This window comes from Antechinus flavipes, chromosome 4 (assembly GCF_016432865.1).
Source record: "Antechinus flavipes isolate AdamAnt ecotype Samford, QLD, Australia chromosome 4, AdamAnt_v2, whole genome shotgun sequence".
In the NCBI taxonomy this organism is placed as follows: domain Eukaryota; kingdom Metazoa; phylum Chordata; class Mammalia; order Dasyuromorphia; family Dasyuridae; genus Antechinus; species Antechinus flavipes.
The window spans coordinates 443,443,578-443,466,672 of record NC_067401.1 but is presented as its reverse complement, the minus strand read 5'-3'; the positions used below and the strand labels follow the sequence as shown (position 1 = coordinate 443,466,672).

Here is a 23,095-nt window from a genome sequence, read left to right as displayed (position 1 = left end):
TCTTCAAAAGCTGACATTTAGAGCCACGCTCACATCTTCGGTTTTACGCCTCTTTAAATACATCAGTGTCTCCAGGTACTTGGCAGGCCACGTTCTGGATCTGGAAATTCACCCTTAACATTTTGGTGCTCTTGTACATGGCGCCCCGATGTCGGTCACTCGTCTTGCCCCAATAAAACGAGAGACTCTATGTGCAGATTTTTTGAAAAGTTAAAAAATGTCAAGAAGCACAAAGTATTTGATTGGGAATTAAATCGGGATGACTTTGTACATGTGCAAATTCATTTGATACTCAATTCAATTTGGCCAGCATTTATCGGCTTTATAATATATACATGTGAAGTACCTCTTAAGTGTTGGGAATGTGACAAAGAAAAAGAATTGGGGTGGGAGGGAAAGCGGTAGCTTACAGCCTAAGAGGGGACAAGCATGGACACAAAAAATTAAAATAAACATAAATTAGAATATGACAAATGGGAAGGGGAGCCAAGCATGTAAGGGCTTCCACCATCTGGCTGTCTGGCTCCAAGCGGCCTGTCTAGGCTTATATTGTAGCAGTCTCCTTGCTGGACGCCACATCCCAGACAAAACGGACAACCAGCTGTTCCTTAAGTTTGACATTCTATCTCCTTTAACCCAGTCCTGGAGCAAGACATTGCTTATACCTAGACTAGAGTCTCCACCTCTCAGAATCCTTATTTTTCATCGAGGCTCAGCTCTTGTCCCCTTCCTGTTCTCTCTGTCAAACATTGCTACCATATGTGGTCTGCTTGCACTTTTGTCCCTAATCTTGTATTTTATTTGTTAAAATACTGCTATACCAAATGTAAACCCATTCAGAGTTTCTTTTCTTCTCTTTTTTAAATTCCTGGTACCTCTCACAAAAGCTTTTGTATGCAGCAGGCACTTAATAAATGCTGTTATATTGAGAATGTTCAAACCAGCTGAGAGCTCAAAGAAAACATCATTTAAATCAAGTAAGGTGATGGGGAATGTGTGGCAACCTTGAAAGGATTTCAAACAGGACCATGGTTTTATAGCCAGAACCAACCTCAGGGACTATTGAATCTGAGGACCTCATTTTATATATGAGAAATCTGAGGACCACAAAGTTCAGCTGACTTGTTCAAGATCACACAGGGAGTAAGTAGTAAAGGTGGGTCTATGAGGTCAGGTCTTTAACTCCAGAGCCAAACCATTATTAAGTCAGTATGCACTTATTAAGCACCTACTGCTCAGATACCCAGGGGGCTACTAAATCCCAGTGCTGCTGCTTCTCATCCTATGGTATGGGCCAAATGTGTGCAGGCTTGTGTATATGTCAGGGACTGTACTAAGTGGGAATACCAAAAGCAAAAGGTAGTTCCTGCCTCCCAGAAACTCAGTATAATGGAGAGACAAATATGTTTACCCAAACCATAAGCTGGATAAATAGGAAATAATTAACTATAACACAAACCCACCCATTTGTGAGTCAATTCTCATAATGTTTCTCCATAATTATGGGGAGAGAGAATTCACACAAATGACAACACAGAATATACTGTCACAAGTTTTATCCAGCAGGAAAGAGCTAAGTTTATTTTTGAACTGTTTCACTTTAGAGAAGCAATCTCTCAGTCATACATTTGCTTCAGGAAAGTTATCTTTTGGGGCAAGAAGACAATCCATAATAAATCCTGCCTTTGGCCCATACTAGTTCTGTGATCCTCAGCAAATCTCTCAACCTAATAGCTGACACACAGTTGGTGCTTAATAAATGCTCATTACTTGATTGAATCTCAACTTCTTCATCCATAAAATGAATGGGTCAGATTCTATGACCTCTAAACGTCCCCTCACCTTGACCGTCTATGGTCCATTTGTCTCTCGCTATAGACGTTCTTCATCCTTCATTTTCAAAAAGGGCCAGTCACATCACAGGGTGATATCTCCACTTGCTCTTGATAAACAAAACAGAATTGCACAAAGTTGTCCACCTCTCTCTCTCTTCCAGGGTCACTGAAGCCCAATGGCCAGACCATCAGTTCAGCGATGGCCTGAGATGCTGCAGATGACCTTGGTCCCTTCAGTTCTTGACCAACCACTAAGTGCTCCACAATACCTCCTCTGGCTGCTTTCATGGCCTTTGGAACCATTTCTTCTCATCTGCCTATTTCTCTTCATGTTCTTGAGGCAGATATTCCCCTAACTCACAGACTGGTTACCCTCAACCGGATTTCACTAATTGCAAATCAGATAACACTCAAAGAGAAAAAAGAGAGGCTTAAAGAAATGAAAGCCATGGATGATAGCAAAACCTCCTTTCCCAGATATTTCTTCTATAATGTACTTGTCAAAGGGTCATCCAGTCTTTGCATAAAGACTTGAAGATGTTTTAGATGGTATAATTACAATTTTTTTTTAACAGCAAGGAGGGATTGGAGAGGTTAAGATCTGTGATTTAATTATTATAAAGAACTTAAAATATGTCAGTTTCTTCTACCAATGAGGAGAAACAACTTTGTGCCATTTGATTTGACCAAGGTCATAGAACTAATGTGTCAGAGTTGAGTATTGAACAAGGTCCTCTTCACTCCAAAGTTAGTTCCCTAACCACAATGCTTTGCCCTTTGTGAAATAATTCCAAAAAATTAAAAAAATGTCTTTATGCTCAGAAAAGTATCACTTTGATCTGTTTTCATCCTAATAATTTATCATAAGCTCATGTTGACCAACTTTTGCCCTGGAATCTCACAATAACGCTTCCTAAAGAGTTTAAAAATTAGGATCCTGGCTCAATAGTGTTGATGGCTACCCTCCATGACATGTCTAAAAGGAAGCAGTTAGATGACCCTAGCCTTCATTTGCCTTCTTTCTGACCCCCCTACTTTTCCTTCTAAAGAGCAATTAACTGGCTTAAAATGTAGATACAAGAGGGGAAAAAGGAGAATCAAGGGACTCTCAATGTAGCATTTAGACTCTATTTCATCAGTCTTGGGAAAATTAATGGTTGACCCTGACATGATGAAGAAGACTGAATCCCACCTGGGGAAGACCCCATCCTTCAAACAGTATCTGGATACTCTCAGCTTTTCTATCATATTCTACTTGGCATTTTGTCTTCAAGTCTTCTATATCAGTCTGTTTTAGAGCAGAATTTCAAATAAACAGAAATGTGTAATGGTCCTTTCTATATCACCAAAACCAGCAGCAGTTCTTCCAGATAACTGAGGACTTTGGGGCCTTTCCATCTATGTTGCAGCTGTCTTCTATTTTACATGTTGTCACCCTCAGTTAGAGTATGGAATTCCTTGAGAGCAATACTGTCCTGATTATTCTATTTATACCCCAGCACCAGGCATAATGTTTGACAAATATGAAGCATTTAATAAATGCTTATTCATTCATGCATCTGTTTATTCATTCATTGAAATCCCAGCAACGTACTTCACTTCTATGGTCACAAATCAACTGACGTTTTTTAAAAAGATGTACTTTTAACATAACACTATTAACTGTAGGAAAAGATACTGCTGTTTACTAGGGTGAAAAAGGTCTATGACCAATGGTGGAGGGAGACATATTGCACAACACTGGTGGAGAGTCAGTCTGGGGCTCACCTGACAGCTGATGGATTTTCATGCGGGGCCCCAGTTGTTTGAATGGATTCCCTTAAGTGGTCACTAGAGCAGACCACTTCATTCTGACATAGGAAGCAAGACCACCAAGGCAGTTAGTTGGGTATCCTGTCACTGGAATTCCTTACTCTAATTAGGCTATTTTTGACTGGACAGGCAGTTTTCATTTTCAGTTATAAAAATGGAATTTATTTTTTTAAGATAAGAAAGATATATATATATATATGATACTAATTCTCCTACCAGAGCAAATGCCCAAATGCTTATGCTTTTACTTTTATATAATGTGTGTGTGTGTGTGTGTGTGTGTGTATGACACTAATTCTCCTACCAGAGCAAATGCCCAAATGCTTTTATTTTTATATATAAATGTGTGTGTGTATATGCACATATGTGTGTATATATATATGTGTGTGTGTGTGTGTATGTGTGTGTATATATATATATATATATATATATATATATATATATATATATATATATGACACTAATTCTCCTACCAGAGCAAATGCCCAAACACTTTTACTTTTATATATAAATGTGTGTGTGTGTGTGTGTGTGTGTATGATGCTAATTCTACCTACCAGAGCAAATGCCAAAATGCTTTTAATTATATATATGCATATATAGATAGATAGATAGACAGATAGATAGAGAACCCTAATTCTACCTACCAGAGCAAATGCCAAAATGTTTTATATATATATATGGTATAAGAGAGACTAAATGTAACCCCACACCTCCAACATTCTCCCTTATCATATATGTAGCAACATGGACACAAAATTCCCAGATACTGACACTTTATGGATTTTTAAAAAATTCCATCCCAATGTCCACCTACAGTCAGGTATACGCTCAAGGTAATAAAGAAGGATTCTTTAAAGCTATGGAGATCCTTTTGACTAGAGAGCAGTTCAGATGGAAAAAAAATACATTAGATGAGGTTAGAATCTCAGAGAGGCAAGTATATAAAACTTGGTCAGTTCTGACTCAAAGACGTTTCAGAAATGAAGACATCTTTCATGAACGAGAATGAGAGGAACATTTTGTTTGCAGGAGCTATGGATATCAGTGTATTCTTTTGCATTTGCATGTGCAAATGTAAATGGTACAGGGACCCAAACTGGTAGTCCCTGAGCCAGCCTTGGGGGACTGCTTGAACTTGGAAGTTCTGAGATGGAGGAAGCCGGAGGAAGTACGGCAACAAGATGGGCCCAGCTCAGGAAAACAGATTAGATTGAAACTTACTTTCAGAAATGGCCTCTGTACTTCCAGCCTGGCTGAGTTAGGGAGACTCAGTCTCAAAAAACAAAGCATATACCCATCTATCCATCAATGCAGTTAAATGATAGTCCTGTTAGTAATGCTAGTTTCAAGGTCAAAGGGGGATAGATTTGGCACTGAAAGGGACCTTTGAAGGTCCTAGTGTCCGGCCCCCTCCATTTTACAGATGAGGAAAATGAGAGGTCTCCGTAGAGGTGGGCTGTGTCAGGCCTTCTCCAAATCCAACACGACTGGTTCCCACGGACAGGTATTGCACCTTACTTCATAACCCATTTGCCCCAACCTCAAAAGAACAAAAGGCTGCCAGAAAAAAGCCATCCACAAGTCGTTAGGTTGGGCCTTTAAACCTGACGTGCACTTCCAAGTTTCTGTCTCTCCTGTGGTATTTGAAAACTCTCCCAGCCCCTCACGGCACAGGCCGCTTCTTTCACTGATTCATAGAAAATCCCTTTCAAGCTCAAGTCCAATCCATCAGTGACACAGAAGGAAATCGAGGGCCCAGAGGGAAATAGACTGTCCAGGGTCCATTACAATGGCTGAGTGGGGTCTCCACTCCGACTCTCTGGTCTCCACTGTGTTTCTCCATGACGCCATGCTTTCTCCTCCACTACAGCACCTTGAAAGGGAAAAATCTCAGTGCTGGGCTAGGCATGGACAGTAATACTTACTCTTCCTTCTCGCCAGCAGCCCCTCTGACTGGTATGCCTTTTGTTAGGAGCTGTAATTTCCTGGAAAATGTGTCCCCCAGTTGCCAAGTGAGGAGTCTCTCCATGTCTGCTAATCCTACCCCTGATAGTCCCATAAAACATGGCCTATACCCAGTCTTTCCATCTTGTAATTTTCAGATTCCCAGTCACAGTTTTTGATACTCTCAGTCCAAGGCACCTCCAGTCACAATGAACTTTCAGAGGACTTCAGGAGAGTTATGCAGTATTGCCAAATATACCAAAAAGTCTTTAGTTCAGTAAATCAGATCGTGAAACTTTTTCCCTCTTCACAACAACTTGTAGGAGCCAACTAAGAACAAAATGTTGGCTGCATCGTGAGATACAGTCACTACATTGATGTCTGAGCTTAATTTTTATTATCACTGAGTGTTCAACCTAGAGGGAAGAGGAAGTTCCTCTCTAATTCAGAAATGACAGGACATAGAGACAAAAGGCATCAATAAAACTTTTTTAAATGAAGATCTTTAGAAAAAACACTAAACCATTTTGCACTTATGCAGAGGAATAATAATCATTTTTTATCATAGCTAACATTTATAAAGCACTTTTGAAAAAGTTTACAATAAGGTTTAGATAGATTATCTTTCACAGGTAAGATCTCCTGCTCCTTGAGGGCAAGAATTATCTTAGTTTTTATTGTATCCCCAGCCCTTACCTTGGCATACTGTAAAGTGCTTAATAAATGCTTTATTGGTCTCGTACATTCATTTCAGTCGGTCGTTTGATCATCACAAGTTGTTTCCGTCGGGCAGATGAGGACATGGAAGTTTGGGAGATTGTGGCCTACCCAGAATCGTTCCACAAGTGTCAGATTTGTACTTAGATCTTCCTGACTTTATTCACTTGGCCATGCTGCCTCTGAAGTTCAGGTTTCATGTGAAACCCCCATTTAGAGGCAAAGGATAAAGTAGATAAAAGAATCAGAGAATCTCAGATTTAGCAAGGAACTGGGAGACCCATCTCATTCAAGGACCCATGGAGACCATCCATGAATAAGACTCAACAGGTACCCTTTGACAACTTTTCATGAGGAGGTCGTCAGCTACCATTTTGGATGCCATGAATTATTACACATTTTTATTCAAATTGAGCCCGAATTTTCTTTTTAATATCTACCCATTGCTCCTTCAAACCAAGATCACATTACACTCTAAGATATACATTTGTTGTTTATGCCAGACCCATCATTTCTAGGGAACTCCCAGTGAGGAAATTCCCAGTGGGGCCAAACAGAATAAATCTTCCCCCTCTTTCACATTATAGCCCATCAGATACTTGAAGACAGCTATTATGTCCTTCGTAACAAGAAAATTAGAAACATTGTGCAATGGAATGATTTGTAAAGTAGAGAATTAAATGACTTAGCTGATGTGAATGAAGACATAACATATGGAAGCCCTATTGGGAAAACAGGGGACATCTTTTTAAAATCCTCTCTGAAATTGCATTGCACTGTTTGATCAATCCAAGAATCAAAATCAGTCTCAGTCTTAGTTACGGTGATTGCTCCACTCTGTCTTCCCAATGACCCCTTTGCCCTAGGACAAAGGATCTTGCTGGTCACCTGTCTTTCATCTGCCCCCTGCTAATAAAATTCCCCCCAATTGGTGGGAGGAATAATGCTGCTAGAAAAGAAAATCCATCAAGGATTTTATTGATCAGGGCAAGAAAATCACTAAGACATGCTCTAAAACAAAATGATAAATATTAATATTATGGGAAAGCAGTCCGAAGACTACCTGGGAGTGCTTTGCAGACACTGGGGGACTTCCCAAGAAAAAAGATTAAAGAAATTTTCCCCATTTTCTAATCACAATGGGCTGGATTTGGTTTGGCTTTAGGGAGGTTCAGGTATTGCTCTGAATCCAATCTGACTTTTCTTTTATGGGAAAAGAGATGATTAAAATAGGTGTTCTTTGGAATATCCATAAGTAATATTTAAATACTTTGGGCTTATTAGTGTATAAAGGATAAATGGTATAGAAGTCTACATATACTGAAAGGGATGAAGGTCCCCAGCTCAGGAACATAGTTCTTCCAGTGTGGGAAGTTGCAGAGGGGTTGCAATGAACTTGTGGATTTGTATGGCATTGTAGAAAAGGTCCAGATAATATAAACATTATAGAAGTCTATATATACTGAAAGAGCTACTTACAATTTTTTCCTAATTGTTTTCATGTTTCAAATATATTACCTTGCTTTCAGCTGATAATATGGATTTTACTCTTTTCAACTTTCTACTTGTGCAATGACAATGAGATGGCAGGTGTACTATCTGATAAATCAAGATAATAAATATCACAATCTGTTGACATTTAAGTTACAAAGATGGGCAGAGGCAGTTCGGTGGGAGAGGTAGCATTTGCACATCAGTAGAAAGTTTTCCAGCAAATGTTCAAAGCTGAAATGTGTATAGTTAAGACAACATATCGCCAAAGTTTCTGATGCAAATTTTCACACACCTACATGATGTGTATTTAACTTGCTATGTTTTTAAGAAACTGAATACTCTATAATTATGATCATGAAGCTTCACCCCAGAAAAGAATGGAGAAAATAAACCTCATCTTGCAGGGTGGGAAACTGAGTGTAGGGAATAATGCATATGCTACAAGATAGGTGAGGTTTTAGCTAGTTCTGATAAACTGCTTTTCTTTTTCTCTTCATAGGCAGCTAAAGACTAAGAGCTGGAAATACAAAAACATGTAGAAAGTGATAGCCTCTGTCCTGAGTTTGCATTCTAATGGGGGAATACAATATATAAACAGAAGATGGGAAAGGGAGAAAGGGATGAAGGTCCGCAGCTCAGGAATACTTCTTCCCAGGTGGGAAGTTGCAGTGAGGATTGGGGGAAAGGGATGAAGGTCCCCAGCTCAGGAATATAGTTCTTCCAGTGTGGGAAGTTGCAGAGGATTGTTATGGAATGGTGGAGATGGTCCAGAGTGTCGGGAGGACAGCCTAAAGTGAATGAAGATGTGACTGGACTGGGTCCTGCTTAAAATGGAGGTTCTGGAGGCACCCAGCTAATCATGAGACAAAGGGGGGGAGGAGAAGGAAGAGGGGAGAAGCTCTAATAGAACATGCATTCCCATCTAACTGACCCTCACAACAACCTTGAGGTAGATTAGTTATCCCCATTTTATGGGGAAACAGATCTTAAGTCAGTTACTTGGTCACACAGCTTGTGTCTTCAACTAAATTTGAATTTGGATCTCCTTGACTCCAGGCGCAGCACTCTATTGCACCATCCAGGGGTCTCTTGAGGCGGGGGAAGCAATGGGGCAAGGAGGGTCCACCATACAAGGTCCAGAGTGGGTGTGAGCTTCCAGGGGGTTGGGGTTTCTATGGCAGGAAAATCCAAACTCTGGTGGCCGACCCGGGACATCTTATTTGCAGGTAGGAAATGGCTCCAGGACTAAAGGACAAAAGGGAGAAAGTTCCCTCGATGCTCTCATCTCCCCAGGCAGCGTGAGCTGAAATGACTGGCCCTGCTCCCCACCCTACAATTACCGGGCTCCCTGGGGCTTTAACACGTTGTTGAATAGACACATTGCATTATACAGGACATTATGACAGATGAACAACCTCTAAGATGATGTGAAAGGCCTTGTTCGGGGATCTCCTGCATTCTGACTTGCGGTAAGATGCTAAAGCAGAGGCAGGCTCCCCCAGGTTCTGCATCCTGACCAAAGGAGGGGGCAGATGGTTTTCCCACAGCTCCAGACTGTGGGGGACAGCAGGCTGACTACCATTGATTCCTCAGTGAAATCTCTTAACAGGGTGGGAAAAACCAGCCTCCCCAGAGAGACACGTCCAGTCCGGGGCCCAGCCCAGCAGCCAGCGGAGACCGTGAGACCTCTCCAGGGGCATTCTGCAGGCGCTCTACTTCCTTTAGCCCTTCGCCAGCAGCTAACTAGGGCGTCCAGCCTGGAGTCAGGAAAAGCTCACCAGTCATATGAAGTCGCCTCACCTGCTTGTCCCAGTTTCCTCATCTCTAAAATGGGGATAACAGTAGCTTCCTCTTAGGGTTGTTTGAGGATGAAATTAGGTCTTATTTAAGGGCTTTATATACCTTTAAAAGGCCTTCTAAATGCTAATTTTGATTACTGTTACTGTGGAAAAACTCCCTCCAATAACGCACACTCTCGCCAATCCTTGGAGCTTCTGAGCCCTCAGAACTTAAGGGACTTGCTCAAGATCCATAGGCCCGTAAAGGTCACAGGTAAAATTCAAAGCCGAGCCTTGTAGGCTGCATGCTAACCGGCTGCATCCCAATATGGGCCTCCAGGCGGGTGCACGTGCATGGGGACAGACGTAGTCCCCTATGTGCCTTATGTGCATATGTGGACGGGACACCCAGCCTGGAGTCAGGAAGACTCCTCTTCCCGAGCTCAACTCTGGCCTCGGACTCCAGAAAGTCATTTAAACCCTGTGCCTCAGTTTCCCCATCTGTAAAATGAGCTGGAGAAGGAAACGGCAAACCAACCACTCCAGCATCTCTGCCAGGACTGACTGTCAGTCCTGAAGTGCCAGATATGACTAAAACGGATGCTTAACATATGTGTGTACACAGATACATATAGATACAAAGAAATCCATGTGTATTTATATACATAGATACATAAATGCAGTCTCCTCCAAGTTTGCTATTAAATTAGTGGTAAATTGCTACAGTCATTTTTTTCTGTACCTGGAGGAGGGGAGAGAGAAAAGAGAAGATATATATACACACACACATACATACATACACATATGTACATGTATATACATCTATATCTCAGAGGTGTACTGTATATTTCAGAGGTATGTATAACATACATATTATTCCACTTGACCCTCATACCACCCAATATGTGAGTGTATGTGTGTGTATATATATATTTGGGAACATCTCATCAGAAGCACTAAGAAGTATTTTAAAATACGAATTTTAAAAAGTCATTAAGAAGTCATCGTCTTGATGATTGCCGTCATTCATAAACTGTTCTTGTCATTTTTTCCTTACATATAGATGTCTGCAACTCTTTCTCATTTTCTTATTTCACCCAGAGACGGCTACACGTACCCATACACCTGAACCTAGCGGTTTGGTCTGAGGAGCGCTGTGGTGCTCGGGGAGCAGGAGGCTCCGGATGCACGTCCTCCTCCTCCGGCACACGTTGGCTGTGAGACTCTGGGCAGGGCGCGGGCTCTCTCCTCCAAGACCCTAAGCTGCAGGCCAGGTGTGAAGCCTCGCTGGGGATCAGAACCCAACCCAAACGAAACCAAAAAACAGACACTTTGGGTGGGAAGTGGGGAGCTGGGAGGGTCGGCCGCCCAGCAGCTGGACACAACGTGGTTTTCTTTTATTTTGTTAGCCATTGTGGATGGTGAACTCACTCTCCATCCCCCCCACCCCCACGCCCCCATATTCCGCTACAGATCGCACTCACGAGTCCCTCCGCAGTTAGTACAACGCATACGCGACAGGCGACACAGATGGAAAACAAGCCGGATGTGGAGCTGAAGAGGGTTCTCGGCAGTTAGTACCGTGGAAACATATAAGTTGTCCCAAAAGTCTTAGTGCAGTTTTAGGCTCTGATAGGGTAACACCGCACAAAGACTTTTGGGACACCCCGTATGGAATCATTACCGACGGACCGCGAGTTGGCTCTCTGCAGTTCCTACAAGGTCAATATATAGGTTGGCCCAAAAGCCTTGGTCCAGTTTTAGGCTTGAATATCTTAAAACCGCACTAAGACTTTTGGGACACCCTATATAACCGGCGTCGCCAACGGACAGAGAGTTGTCTCCAGAATCGTTCGGGAGGAGGCCATGAGGGCTGCGTCACATCGGGGAAACTGCGGTGGCGTTTTCAGACGGCTCGCGGCCCCCAGAGCTTATCTCTGTAACATCAATATTCTTCCCCGAGGAGGCTGGGTGGCTGCCAGGGATGGAACACGGTGAACTTGGAGAAAAACAAAATTACAAGTGATTCAAAAAGCAATGGAAAAACTCGTGGTGGGTGGCAGTGGGCTGAGGGATGACTTACTCAGGAGAAGCAGCAGCCAAAAAAAAAAAAAAAAATCTTAAAAGAACACGTATGAAGACGAGAGCAGGCAGGTTGGCCCGTGGGGGGCCGGGACAATGGAAGGACAAGCTGAGCACAAGCTGCGGGCGATTTCTGAAGCCACGAGGGCAAGGCTCCGGCTAACTGAGCAGATCTTCCAGGGGAGAGTTAGGGGAAGGAGGAGCTCTAATTTAGCCAGAATAAGAATGTAGGAAGGAGGCTGCAATTTGCACCTTTTGTCTCATCACTGAAAAAAAAAAACATGCCAGTAACATTTCAAGAAAAGAGGGAAAAATCTTGCTTTTGACACATGATGAAGCATAAGGGAATCAGGAAGCAGAGAGATATTGTTATAAGTCACGAACACTAGAGTGGGAAAGTCTATTTTCAAAGCCAATGGAGAATAATGCAATTGTGAATTTTCTATCTTCCAACAGCAGCTAAAGTGTGTGAATGTGTGTGGAGAGGGTTTATAATAAAAATAACATTATTAGAATATATTAAAATAATAAAACATAATTATTATAATAATTAATAATAATAACATTAAAAGGAGCTAGTTTTTATATAGTGCTTTAAGGTTTGCAAAGCACTTTACAAATATCTCATTTGGTCCTCACCATAAATCTGGGAGGTTAATATTATCTCCATTTTGCAGAAAATGAAGCAGGGAGAGGGTTAAGTGACTTGCTCAGCTTCACAAGGCTAGTACGTGTCTGGGGTTGGATTTCAACTTGGGTTTTTCCAAATCCCAGGGCTGGACCACAAGGGTGTGGTCTACTAATGTGATCCCAAGGAACATACTTTATTCTGACCCTTCATAAGGAGGAGTCACCTAAATTCTTCTTCTGTGTCCTTTTGGAGCAGGGTGGGGATTAGAAAAAGGAAAAGAAACTCAACCACGTAAGATGAAAAAACTGAACAAAGTAAATATACAGTGACAAACAGGTTTGGAAAGGGAAGACCTGAAATCCAAATCCAGCTCTGTCACTCACTCTGTGACCCCAGAATTTTCTTTTAAGATCTCTGAGTTTCCTCATCTGTAAATTGAAAGAGCTGGACTAGATAATCTCTACAGTGTCTTCTATATCCAAAACTATAAATGCCCATGATTTGTTTTGCTCACATAAACACACACACACAGATGGACAAACACATAAAATGCCTGAAATCTAATAAAATCTTAAATAAGCATGAAAATTACTGTCTAGAATATAATTCACTTCTAATTAATCCAACTGTACATATTATATGTACTATACATATTATATGTATATTTGTACACACAGATGATTGGACCTGTGATAACATTGGTTTAGGGAACCCCTGGTGAAGAAGGTCCCTCTACCAACCAACTAACTGCAATTTAAGTCCTATTTATGTCCCAACATCGGAGAACAATTGTGTGGCTGTACAAGGGTCCCACAGTAGTGTCAATCAGTCACCCAATAAATATTAAGTACTGACTATGTGCTGGGATTCTTAAGGCATGAGTTAGTCCCTGTTCTCAAGATACTTAGAATCTGATGGGCGAACATAAAAACCTATCTGAGGAGGGTACCTGGCTTGAAGAGTGCAGCTGATTGGAGAATGGCGAGATGGGCCTGGGGCCCCTTCCGGAGCTCCCAAAGCCTGCCTCTCTAATCAGAAGGAGGCAGGGAGAAGTGTGAGGCTGAAGGCTGATGGGATCTTGTAGGACAAGGAGTTTTTGGAGACCATGATAAAGTCCAAGAAAATAGCAAAATGTTTCTATCAGCTGGGTCTGAGTCTACACTTTTTACTTCCATTCCCTCTTTTATCACTTCTCAGCCTGGCTTGCAACTTCATCACTTACATGAAACTGCTCTGTCCCAAGTTACCACTAATCTCCTAAATAAACCTGAAATTCTTTGGTCAATCTCCAACCTTCTTGACCTTGCCAGAGCATCTGAAACCACTGCTTTTTTCTTCTTTTGGATTCTGTCTCTTTGGGATTTCATGATCTTACTGTCCTCTCTATCTGACCATCTGTGTAAGCACGGCCTCTATAGATGCGGTTGATCATTACATGGAATGGACTTCTCAGCTTTGGGCTGTGCTCACTTCACTCCGGGTTAGCTTACACTATCCAGGATTCTCTGAAATAATCTCCAATCTGAAATTTCTTATGGTCCCATGATATTCCATGTTCATAAGCCATTCCCCAACTGTCTAAAGAACCAATCTAAGACATTCCCTCACTCCTCGCCCACTCTTTAGTCTTCCAGAATTAGAAAATCTCTTTTGCTTATGACTTTCATTCTGGTTTTGTCTTTCCTTTTAACCCTTCTCCCTGACATCTCACCTATACTTCATTCCTGGCCATTTATACAGTCAATGCATAAATTTATTTATGCCTTTATTTATTTATTGTGCCTATAATGTGAGACAAAAGGTAGTCCCTGCCCTCAAGGAACTTAGTTAATCGGGGGAGACAACTCTATCAAATCCCCATCTGTCTCTCTGTGTGTGTTCTATATTCCTTTGAACAATTCAGAAAAAAGTGTGGTTTGGCTCATTAATGCCCACTCTCCCCCAACACTGCCCTTCATATCTGTATACTCTTCTATTCACCCACTACAAATATGAGAAACAGCAAGTTCCATTCTTGCTCCTTCTCTAGCCCTCTTTGAACCGGCCATCCCCAAGCCCTCTGTTATTCTCATTCTCATTCATCTCCCCTGGTACCTTAAGGTAGTAGTGAACAAACACTTGGTGCTTCTGCCTCTATTAGAATTAGAATCATCATCCAGTTCCTTTCAATTGTTCAAATAAATTTACCTTCCAAGGTTTCTTTGGACTCCTACTCAGCTGTTTTTATTTCCATCAGGAATGCATATAACCCTCTATTTCATTACAAATCCTATTTTTCTCCTTGTAAGATTACAGTTGGTTTTGCAGGTTAAGTTATTCTTGGTTATATATCCATATATTTTGTCTTTTGATATTCCAAGATCACATTTATAACTGTCACTGCCAGGGCTTATATAATACTAACAGTGGTTACTTCAACCATTTCCCCTCCCCCCCCCCTCCCCCGGGAATCTTACACTATTTTTCCTTTGATGAAAAGGCTTTGGATTTGGATAAAAGGCTTTTGTATTTTGGCTATGATATTCCTTGGACTTTTCTTTGGGAGGGGAGTGGTTCCTTTAAGGAAGAGTCTTTCAATCTTTACTTTGTCCCTTGGTTCTAAGAGATATGAGCAATTGTAATTTATGATTTCTTGAAATAAAGCATCCAGAATTTTTTTAAATCAATGTTTTCAGGAAGTCAAACAATTCTCATTGAATTTCTTCATTTTTTTTTTGATCTGTCATAAACCTTATGATTTTGCTGATGTTAATATGTGAATGCTGGGTGGTCTGTCTTATTAAGAAGGACATCTTTTCCAGAAGTCACTTCTCCTTACTTCTCATATACAGTAAGTATTCATTCTTTCTCCTATCTCTCTGCCTGGATCCTGACTATTCCCCATAAACTCCCTTCTCATCTCTATGTCATAGCATCTTGGATCAACTTTGAAACCACTTTCTGTGTGAAAGCTTTTCTGAGAGCCACAGCTGTTAGTGCCTCCCACCTTCAAAAAAAAATACTCTGTATTTACTTTACATATAATTTGCATCGTTTATTGATGAACATGCTATCTCTCCAACAGAAAGTTAAGTATCTATATATTTATTTTCTGTGGACATTAAGGTCCTCCAGATGCTCTTTTTTGTTGCTGACATTTTCCTGATTAGATTAAGCTCTAAAACATTACAAAGTCTTAGGGAAGAAAGCTGTACGCCTCTTAAAGAAGTTTGGCCTGACGATCTATAGTAAAAAGAGCAAGTGGATAAAAAATGCCTCTTGTTTAGGTTTTAATCTGAATTTGTAAGGCTAACTTACAGAGTGTGACTTTCTGTAATGAGGACAGAGGGACAGATGGTAACCAAGTTAGACTGAGAATTGAACAAGAAGATAGCAGACTCTCTTGATTTCAGGAAACTATAAAGCTTGAAACTTCCCCATGGAAGGAAAGCCCTATCTTCTTAAAGTACCATTCTATAAGTGGTGGTGTGTAGTAGTGAGATACAGGATGCAACTATCTCTGAAGAATTTTTTTAAAAAATATTATAACAGAACAAAGGAGATGTATACTGTAAATGGTCAGCTGCAACATATAACCAAGGAGGGACTCTAAGGAAGAACAAGAGTAAAAGATAATTTTAAGAAATTATTTGCATGATAAGAAGAGAAGACAGGTTGACTATATGCAAAAGGAGGCGATAGATGACCAGAGTGTTTAAGTAGTATCCTTACAAAATCAAGAGTAAACAAGGAAGGACTCCAGCTTTTTGGGTAGAGCACTTGGGGCAAACTTATGGGAAGATAAAAGGGAAAAGTCCCTAAGGGGAGTCAAACCTGGACAGCTGTATCCATGGATGGATAGATGTGCGTCACTGGAGGGAGCTTCTGAATCACTAAGTTCACAGATCCTACTGAAGTACCTAAAAATCCCCAGTGTTGGGCACATAGTAGGTATTTTATAAATATGTGTTGACTAATTAACTCCTGTGAAGCTGGTTCTCTCCATCACAAAAAAATTCGAAACTATTAATTCAGGGATACTTCCTCATGATTATCATATGCATGGAAATGAAGAAACAGGCTTAAACTACTTGCTGGAGTTTATAGCCCAGGACGTTCAGTATAAAATTAATCATCCATATCATTTTAGGATGGGTTCAAGAGTTAATCCCATTCTTGCTAATTGGTACATCAAGATTATGTGGGTATACAGCCAATCACAGAAGAAGGCAATAAATTGAGCAATCTGGGGTCTGCATTAAGGGAGGTATGATGATGTCCCACAGAAGGGTTATGTCGGTGGCCCCCCTTTTCCAAGGCCATTGGCAATCTGGAGTGCGTCCACAGGAAGATGGCCAGGAGTATGGGAGGGCTAGAAATCTTGCCATCTGAAAACTAATTCAAAGAACTGGAAAGATGGTAACCAGAGCCAGACATGGGGATAGAAGGGCTGATAAATGGTCTTCCCCTGAAGCATTAGGCAGCTAGGTGACACAATGGATAGAGCAATGGACCTGGAGATCTGAATTAAAATCCAGCCTCACCCACTTACTAGCTGTGTGTCCCTAGGCAAATCACTTAACCTTGCTTGCCTGTTTCCTTATCTGTAAAAAGAGGTAGAAAAGGAAATGGCAAATCACACTAGTATCTTTGCCAAAAAACCCAAAGATTCCAAATGGGGTCAGGGAGAGTCAGACACAATTGAAACAACTAAATAACAACAAAACTATGAAAGGATATCGTGTTAACAAAAATATTATTCTGCCATGGTTTCAGCAAGCTAAACAAAGTAGGATGGATAGAAGTTGAGGGAGGTAGATTAAATTTTGAGGAAAAAACTTCCTAATTCCCAAGAGTTGAGACACTGGCACTTAGTATGCAAATACGATAATTCTTCCATGTAAAAGTCAGGAGTTAGGTCTTCATCTACAAGAGAAGTAGATAAAGAGAATCATAGACTCCTTGATCTTGAGGAATCATTTTATAGTCTTGGTAGTCCTTTGGAAAGAATGAATGAACAAATGGATAGAAGGATGGATGGATAAATGGATAGATGGATGGATAGAAAGAGGAAACCTGTCTTCATTGTGGCAAAAGATCTAGTTGCCTTCCGGATGATCCCTTATACTCACTGACATCAGATCCACCCTCTCACCTTAAAAAGTAGAAAGCTAGTAACACATCCATGACCTTGTACGATTTTCTTTTTCATGGTAGAAATGGCCCCATCAGGAAAATATCTTACAATGTTGGTTTCATAGCCACGGGAACTGAATTCAGAATGGTGTACTTCCTAACCATGGACAAGTGATTTCAATTCTCCGAATCTGTTTACACACTTGTAAAACAGGGATAATATGACTTGTACCACCCACCTTGCACAGTTTGGGGAAGGGAAGCCATTTTACAAATCATAAATGGGCTTGTCAATGGCAATGTCATTTCGATAGATGAGCCAAGACATGACAGAAAGTCCGTATGGCCTCAGTATTGTTCTCTTCCTTCCAGAGACAATTAAAATTCCAGAGGCTACCACCTCAGAAGGACCAGCCTGGGGCCAGGTCCACTCCGGGATGGGTCAGGGAAACCCACTTCCCAATTCCATCCCCCATCTGGTCAGAGTTTTATAGCTACGAAATGGGTTATATCTTGAACATGCTGACTGAGGTTGCATATCTCCCTGTAATTACAGACAAGCTGTGAATTCTCAGCATCAGCCCAGCAAGAACACACACTTTTTAAATTCACCCTGTGCATTTGGCATATGGATATCCGATTGATGGCTAACTCATTCTGGCAGTTAGCTATCCATAAAAGGCAGCATGGTGTAGGGGACAGAAAGCCAGCAGGGAAGAATTGGATTCAGTCTCTGACTTTGAGATCTAAGTCTGTGTGACCCTGACCACGTCACTGGACCCCTGAATGTTTTAGGTGAGTGGGGATAGAAAGGGATCTCCAGGGGCTGCTTACTGACTTAGAAAATCACAAACTAACATTATAGGGATGGCGCTGCGATTTTATCTTGTCAAACTTTCCCCAATGACATCTTACTCTGTTTTCTATGGAGTTTGCTTTCTGCTACAGGCAGCTTCCCAAAAGTCTAAGTTGCTAGAACAGACACAACTTGGACTTCACTCAGCTGAGAGTTCCCTATACCAGTGAAATCCTAGTCCCAGTCCTTTCACCCAGCCCTGCCCCTAATTAAATGGGGATAAAGAGAGACTTTAGAACCAAGTTCAAAAAACTCCAAAAACAGGAGCTAGCATGGAACAGCTCAGAGGACCTGAATTCAAATCTTGCCTCCAGTGAGAACTAGCTGTATGACCTTGGATAAGTATTTCCGGCCTCAGTTTCCTTGGGTGTAAATTTAGATAGCCTCCCTTTAGATCTCTCTAAAATACTCTGACGTAGATGATAATCCTGCCTCACCTCTGCTCTGGCCAGTCCATATCTGGCCATTGTTTTTAGTCCCAGACTCCACATTGTAGGAAGATCATTGTTAAGTCAATGAAGAACCAGAATAGTGAATAGAAATGTTCAGCCTGGATGATCACTTGTCATTCTCTTTCAGTCATATGTTGGACCAGACAATTTCTGAGACCCTTCGAGCCTTAGTTTCATCTGAAGCAGAAGGGATTCAGTGACTTATTTTTGGGTCGTGGAAACCGTGAATTACCAAGGATGTTTATATTGGACTATGTCCTCATAGTTGTTTAGAGAAAAACTTTAGGATCCCTGCTTGATTAGAAAGATTTATTTTAGGGGGAAGCAACTAGTCCCTTGATAACTTCAGCTAGATTTTAATTTTTTTCTTATCTTTAGAGATGGCAGAAATAACAGATGGACTAAGATAAATATTCCAGAGCCTTGGACAACGAGAGTACCTACAGCTAGGATGCATTAGGAAGACCCTTTAAAAGTTTAGGTCTGGCCCTGACAGGAGCCTATCATACTACTTTGGCCTCTTGGGGTAGGATCCCCTGGTTGCTCCCAAAAGACACAGCCAAATTCTTCCTGTTGGATGGCTGGTGAGACTTCAATTACATTCAGTCTTCAAATTGCTCATCACCATGATCCAGAAAGAAAATCTTAATTGTATCTGTTGGTTCTCCTCCCCCTAAACTTTCTATCTCTGCTCTCAGGACACAAAAGGGAGGGTTGCACTCTCAGGAGTGTATATGTTTCTTTATGTATGTATGAGGGAGAGAGAGGAGTGCACTGATATATAAACTGAACAGGGTGCTAAAGACACAGCATTTATTAAGCTTATTTTTATGTAACTTCTCTGTGGAGTCAAATGTGCCTTCTGTGCAGACATCCATGGCACACACTATGTCTTCATTTAGAAGTCACAGCTTCTAATACATTTAATTACTTATCTCTGAAGCTTTAACTCAAGGGCAAGTTTTAACAGAATCCACAGGGAAAAGAAATGAAATCAAGACCACCCTCCTAGAGCTTACTGGTGACAATATAGCAGAAGCTGGACTGTATTTTCAGTTTAATTTCTAAATGAAGATATTCAGTCTTGTTAACTGCAGCAATATGCTCAAACTCCAAATCCTCCCATCTTGGGGGAGATTTGCTTTTTGAGTATATTATGCAACATAGTACATATAGATTTTAAAAAATATATATCTATATATACATACATATACACACATACATACATATTTCTTATACAAGAAACACAAGTATTTAACATGTGAGACAAGAAATAACAATTGCTTTCAATCAATCACCAACAGACATTTACTATGTACCTATTAAGTAGCAGACACTATGCTAGGTAGAGTGGAAAAACAAAACAAAACCCAACCAAGAAAAACAGTCCCTGTCCTCAAACAACTTACATACGTTGTCAAGGAAACAACATGTGCACATAAGAGAATATAAAACATAGACAAAGTAAAGACAAAGGACCTCGTCCAAATCCCATCTCTGTCACTCACCTGTGTGCCCCTGGACAGACCACTTTTCTGTCCTCAGTGACCTGTTAAAGGAGGGGGCTGTATTAAGTGTCTCTGAAATTCCTTCCAGCTTTACAACTAGGATTTCATGAATTTTGGAGGGGCCATTATGAGCTGGGGGATCAGAAAAGAGCTCGTGTGGGAGGTGATATTTTGAGCTAAGTCTTGAAGGAAATGAGGGATTCTAAGAAGAGAGGTAAGGAGGAAGGGCATTCCAGGCAGGGGGAAATGACTTGGGCAAAGGCATGGAGACAGGAGATGAATGACTTGTATGAGGAACAGGAAACAGACCAGTTTGGCTAGAACATAGAGTGTCTGAAGGATGGTAATGTCGGGGGAAACATTTCTGGAAAGGTAGGCTGGGTTTTTCAAAGTGCTGAGTAAAACACTGTATACAGTATCTAATGTCAGGTGATGAAATTTCAGATTGTCTTTCTGTCCGTCCACCTTTGAGAGATACCAAGCAGTCTCATAAAAACTAAGGCTCCCTCCCTCCCTCCAGCTATCCTGACCTTCATATGCCTTCACCTGTGCCAGCTTCACAATGTATATTCACAATGTGCTTTCTGAACACTGTAGGAGACACCAAATGGGAAACCCCGATCACCTCTCTGCTGCTGGCATAGGTGGACCTCAAAATCTGGGAGTCACTCACTTACTTTTGGACACCAACAGAGCCATTTTCCTTGTTTTCCACGTCAACTGAGTACATTGGAAGGCTTCGGTCTTCTTTTACTCCAGCAACTAATCAATAAAGTGGGGGATCGAGAGTGGGAGAGGGAAAGGGGAAAGAAAAAACCAACAAGAACTTTGTGTCAATACCTAAAAAGTGAGGAAACATTGCATACATCAATCAGTCATTTGTTGGGAAGTGTTCAGGGAAATCCCCATTTCCTTAAAAACTGGAGGGAGCTGATTAAACTGCAGCAGAAGGGTGAAAATGCTTATTGGTGCTTCTATATGGAACAACATTCATTGCTCTGGATTTTGGCAGGATCTCTAGCAAATGCATCCTACCCGAGATACAAATATGTGCCATGGGTTTCATGGGTGCCAGGGCTACATCAGTGAGTCAAACTAGAGAGAAACAACAGCAACTGAAATCTTCCCCCAGCTCCATCCTTCTCCCCCTGACATTATGGTATTTTAATTCACCATAACTGCTTTGCACCATTCCCTAGGGGTTCCTCTCACCCCTTCTAGCAATGCAAAAAAGTCCTTTTAAGCTTATCTCAGCAAATATTCCCTTTCTTCCTTATTCCTCATAAAAGCCTCAAATGTCTATGTGTGAGATAGCCACGCTGAGGAGTGGGCTGTGAGCCCACAAAAATGTCAGGGGGCCCTCAGCAAGGCTGTGGGGAAGGGGGCTTATCTATTCAATTGACCACAACAACTGCCTAAGGACACCCATCACTATTCAGTGGAGATAGATGAAAGGAGATGGGGAGAATCAGAATCAGTGCCAGTAGCAATGAGCCAATTAAAAATAAAAAAATTAATAAAATGTTCTCTCTTCTATAGTGGATCTATTTGCCTAAATATTAATTCCACTCCAGTGGCTTTTGACTTGGGTATATACCCCCTTTTGGGAGGCGGTTTATATGGTTGTGGGGGGAGAAGATCCCACCTCATTTGACAAGTACATCCTTTAAAGGAGATTCAGAAGGTCCATCGCTAGAAGAACTCTCCCAGTCTCAGTGGAATATCAAATCCAGTTTTGAATGGAGAGTCTTCTCCATTCCATGCATGTAAATACACACATATTCACAACTTTCAATTAGTAAGTGATTCACTTGATCATTCTATTCATCCCATGTTGTATCTATTAATATACATACATCTCAATATAGAAAAGTCCAAAAGAGATCAGACCGCTTGGCCAACCCCAAAAGGACCATTTCATTTCATCTGGAAACTGAGGATACAGTCACCATTTTCTAAGTATCCTTAGGAAAGAAGGGATGGGGAGGCTAGGTAGGGGAGAAGGTGGGTGTTTTGTATTTTTTTTTAAATATCACTCACTATTATGCTGCCATTCAACAGCCCCACTAGATTACCATTTCTCTGGTAATCTTTTTTTTTTTTTCCTTTTTAAGGCAAATCTACCTAGAAGCATTAAAAAAAAAAGCTTATCAACATCAGCCCAAGAAACCCCAATGTTTTCTTTCATAAAGTGGGCTGGCAAAGGAATTCAGTAAGGAGGCACAATTTGACACAGTGAAATGAGAGCTGCCTGGCCCTGAGCCAACATGACGCTGGGACTCCCACATAGGAGCCCCACCAACTGCCTTCTGTCTCATGGCTGACTTTTTAAAGCTACAGCGTGCTTGTGCCTGCTCACTTGGGCTCACGACCCCAGCAGCATCCCTGGGGTGGAATAGGAGCCCTTCGGAGTCTGATTGGAAAGACATTTCTTTTGCTTTTTTTCTTTTTGTTTCTTTTCTTTTCTTCTCTTTATCCTCTCTCTCTTCTTTTTCCTCTCCCTCTCTTTCTTTCTTTCTCCTTCTCTTCTCTCTGTCTCTCACTCCCCCTTTCATTTCTTTCAGAAAAGGAAAACACAACATGTTGTTGAATTAATCTCCTTTCCTCACTCCTCTGTACCATATCCTTATATCCCTTAAAATATCCTTTGACTATTGTTCCCCTGAACTCCAAAATGAAGTTTTCAGTTCTTTTGTACCTAGAGGAAGCAAGTGAGAGGTCTAAGCTTTAGGGGAGCCCTGGGATGTACAAGCTTCCATCAGTTCTTGGACAAAGTTCTCAGAGCTGGAGTTGTAATAATCTCTTTCTATGGTAGGGCCTTGTCAATTCGCAAAGCCCTTTATATGATGATGCAGGAAAGTAATGTTT

At 41.2% G+C, this 23,095-nt stretch overlaps 1 protein-coding gene across 1 annotated transcript in view; it reads right to left on the bottom strand.

Annotated features, from left to right (window-relative positions):
* The window catches only part of SAMD13 (sterile alpha motif domain containing 13), a 41,351-nt gene extending 18,695 nt beyond the window's left edge, over positions 1 to 22,656 (bottom strand). Inside the window, exons 1-2 of the mRNA XM_051996836.1 lie at positions 22,527 to 22,656; positions 20,905 to 20,989 (exon numbers count right to left, since the gene is read on the bottom strand). Of these exons, the coding sequence (XP_051852796.1) occupies positions 20,905 to 20,989; positions 22,527 to 22,656 (215 nt within the window). The remainder of the gene's footprint in view (positions 1 to 20,904; positions 20,990 to 22,526) is intronic.
* Between the last annotated feature and the right edge of the window lie 439 nt (positions 22,657 to 23,095).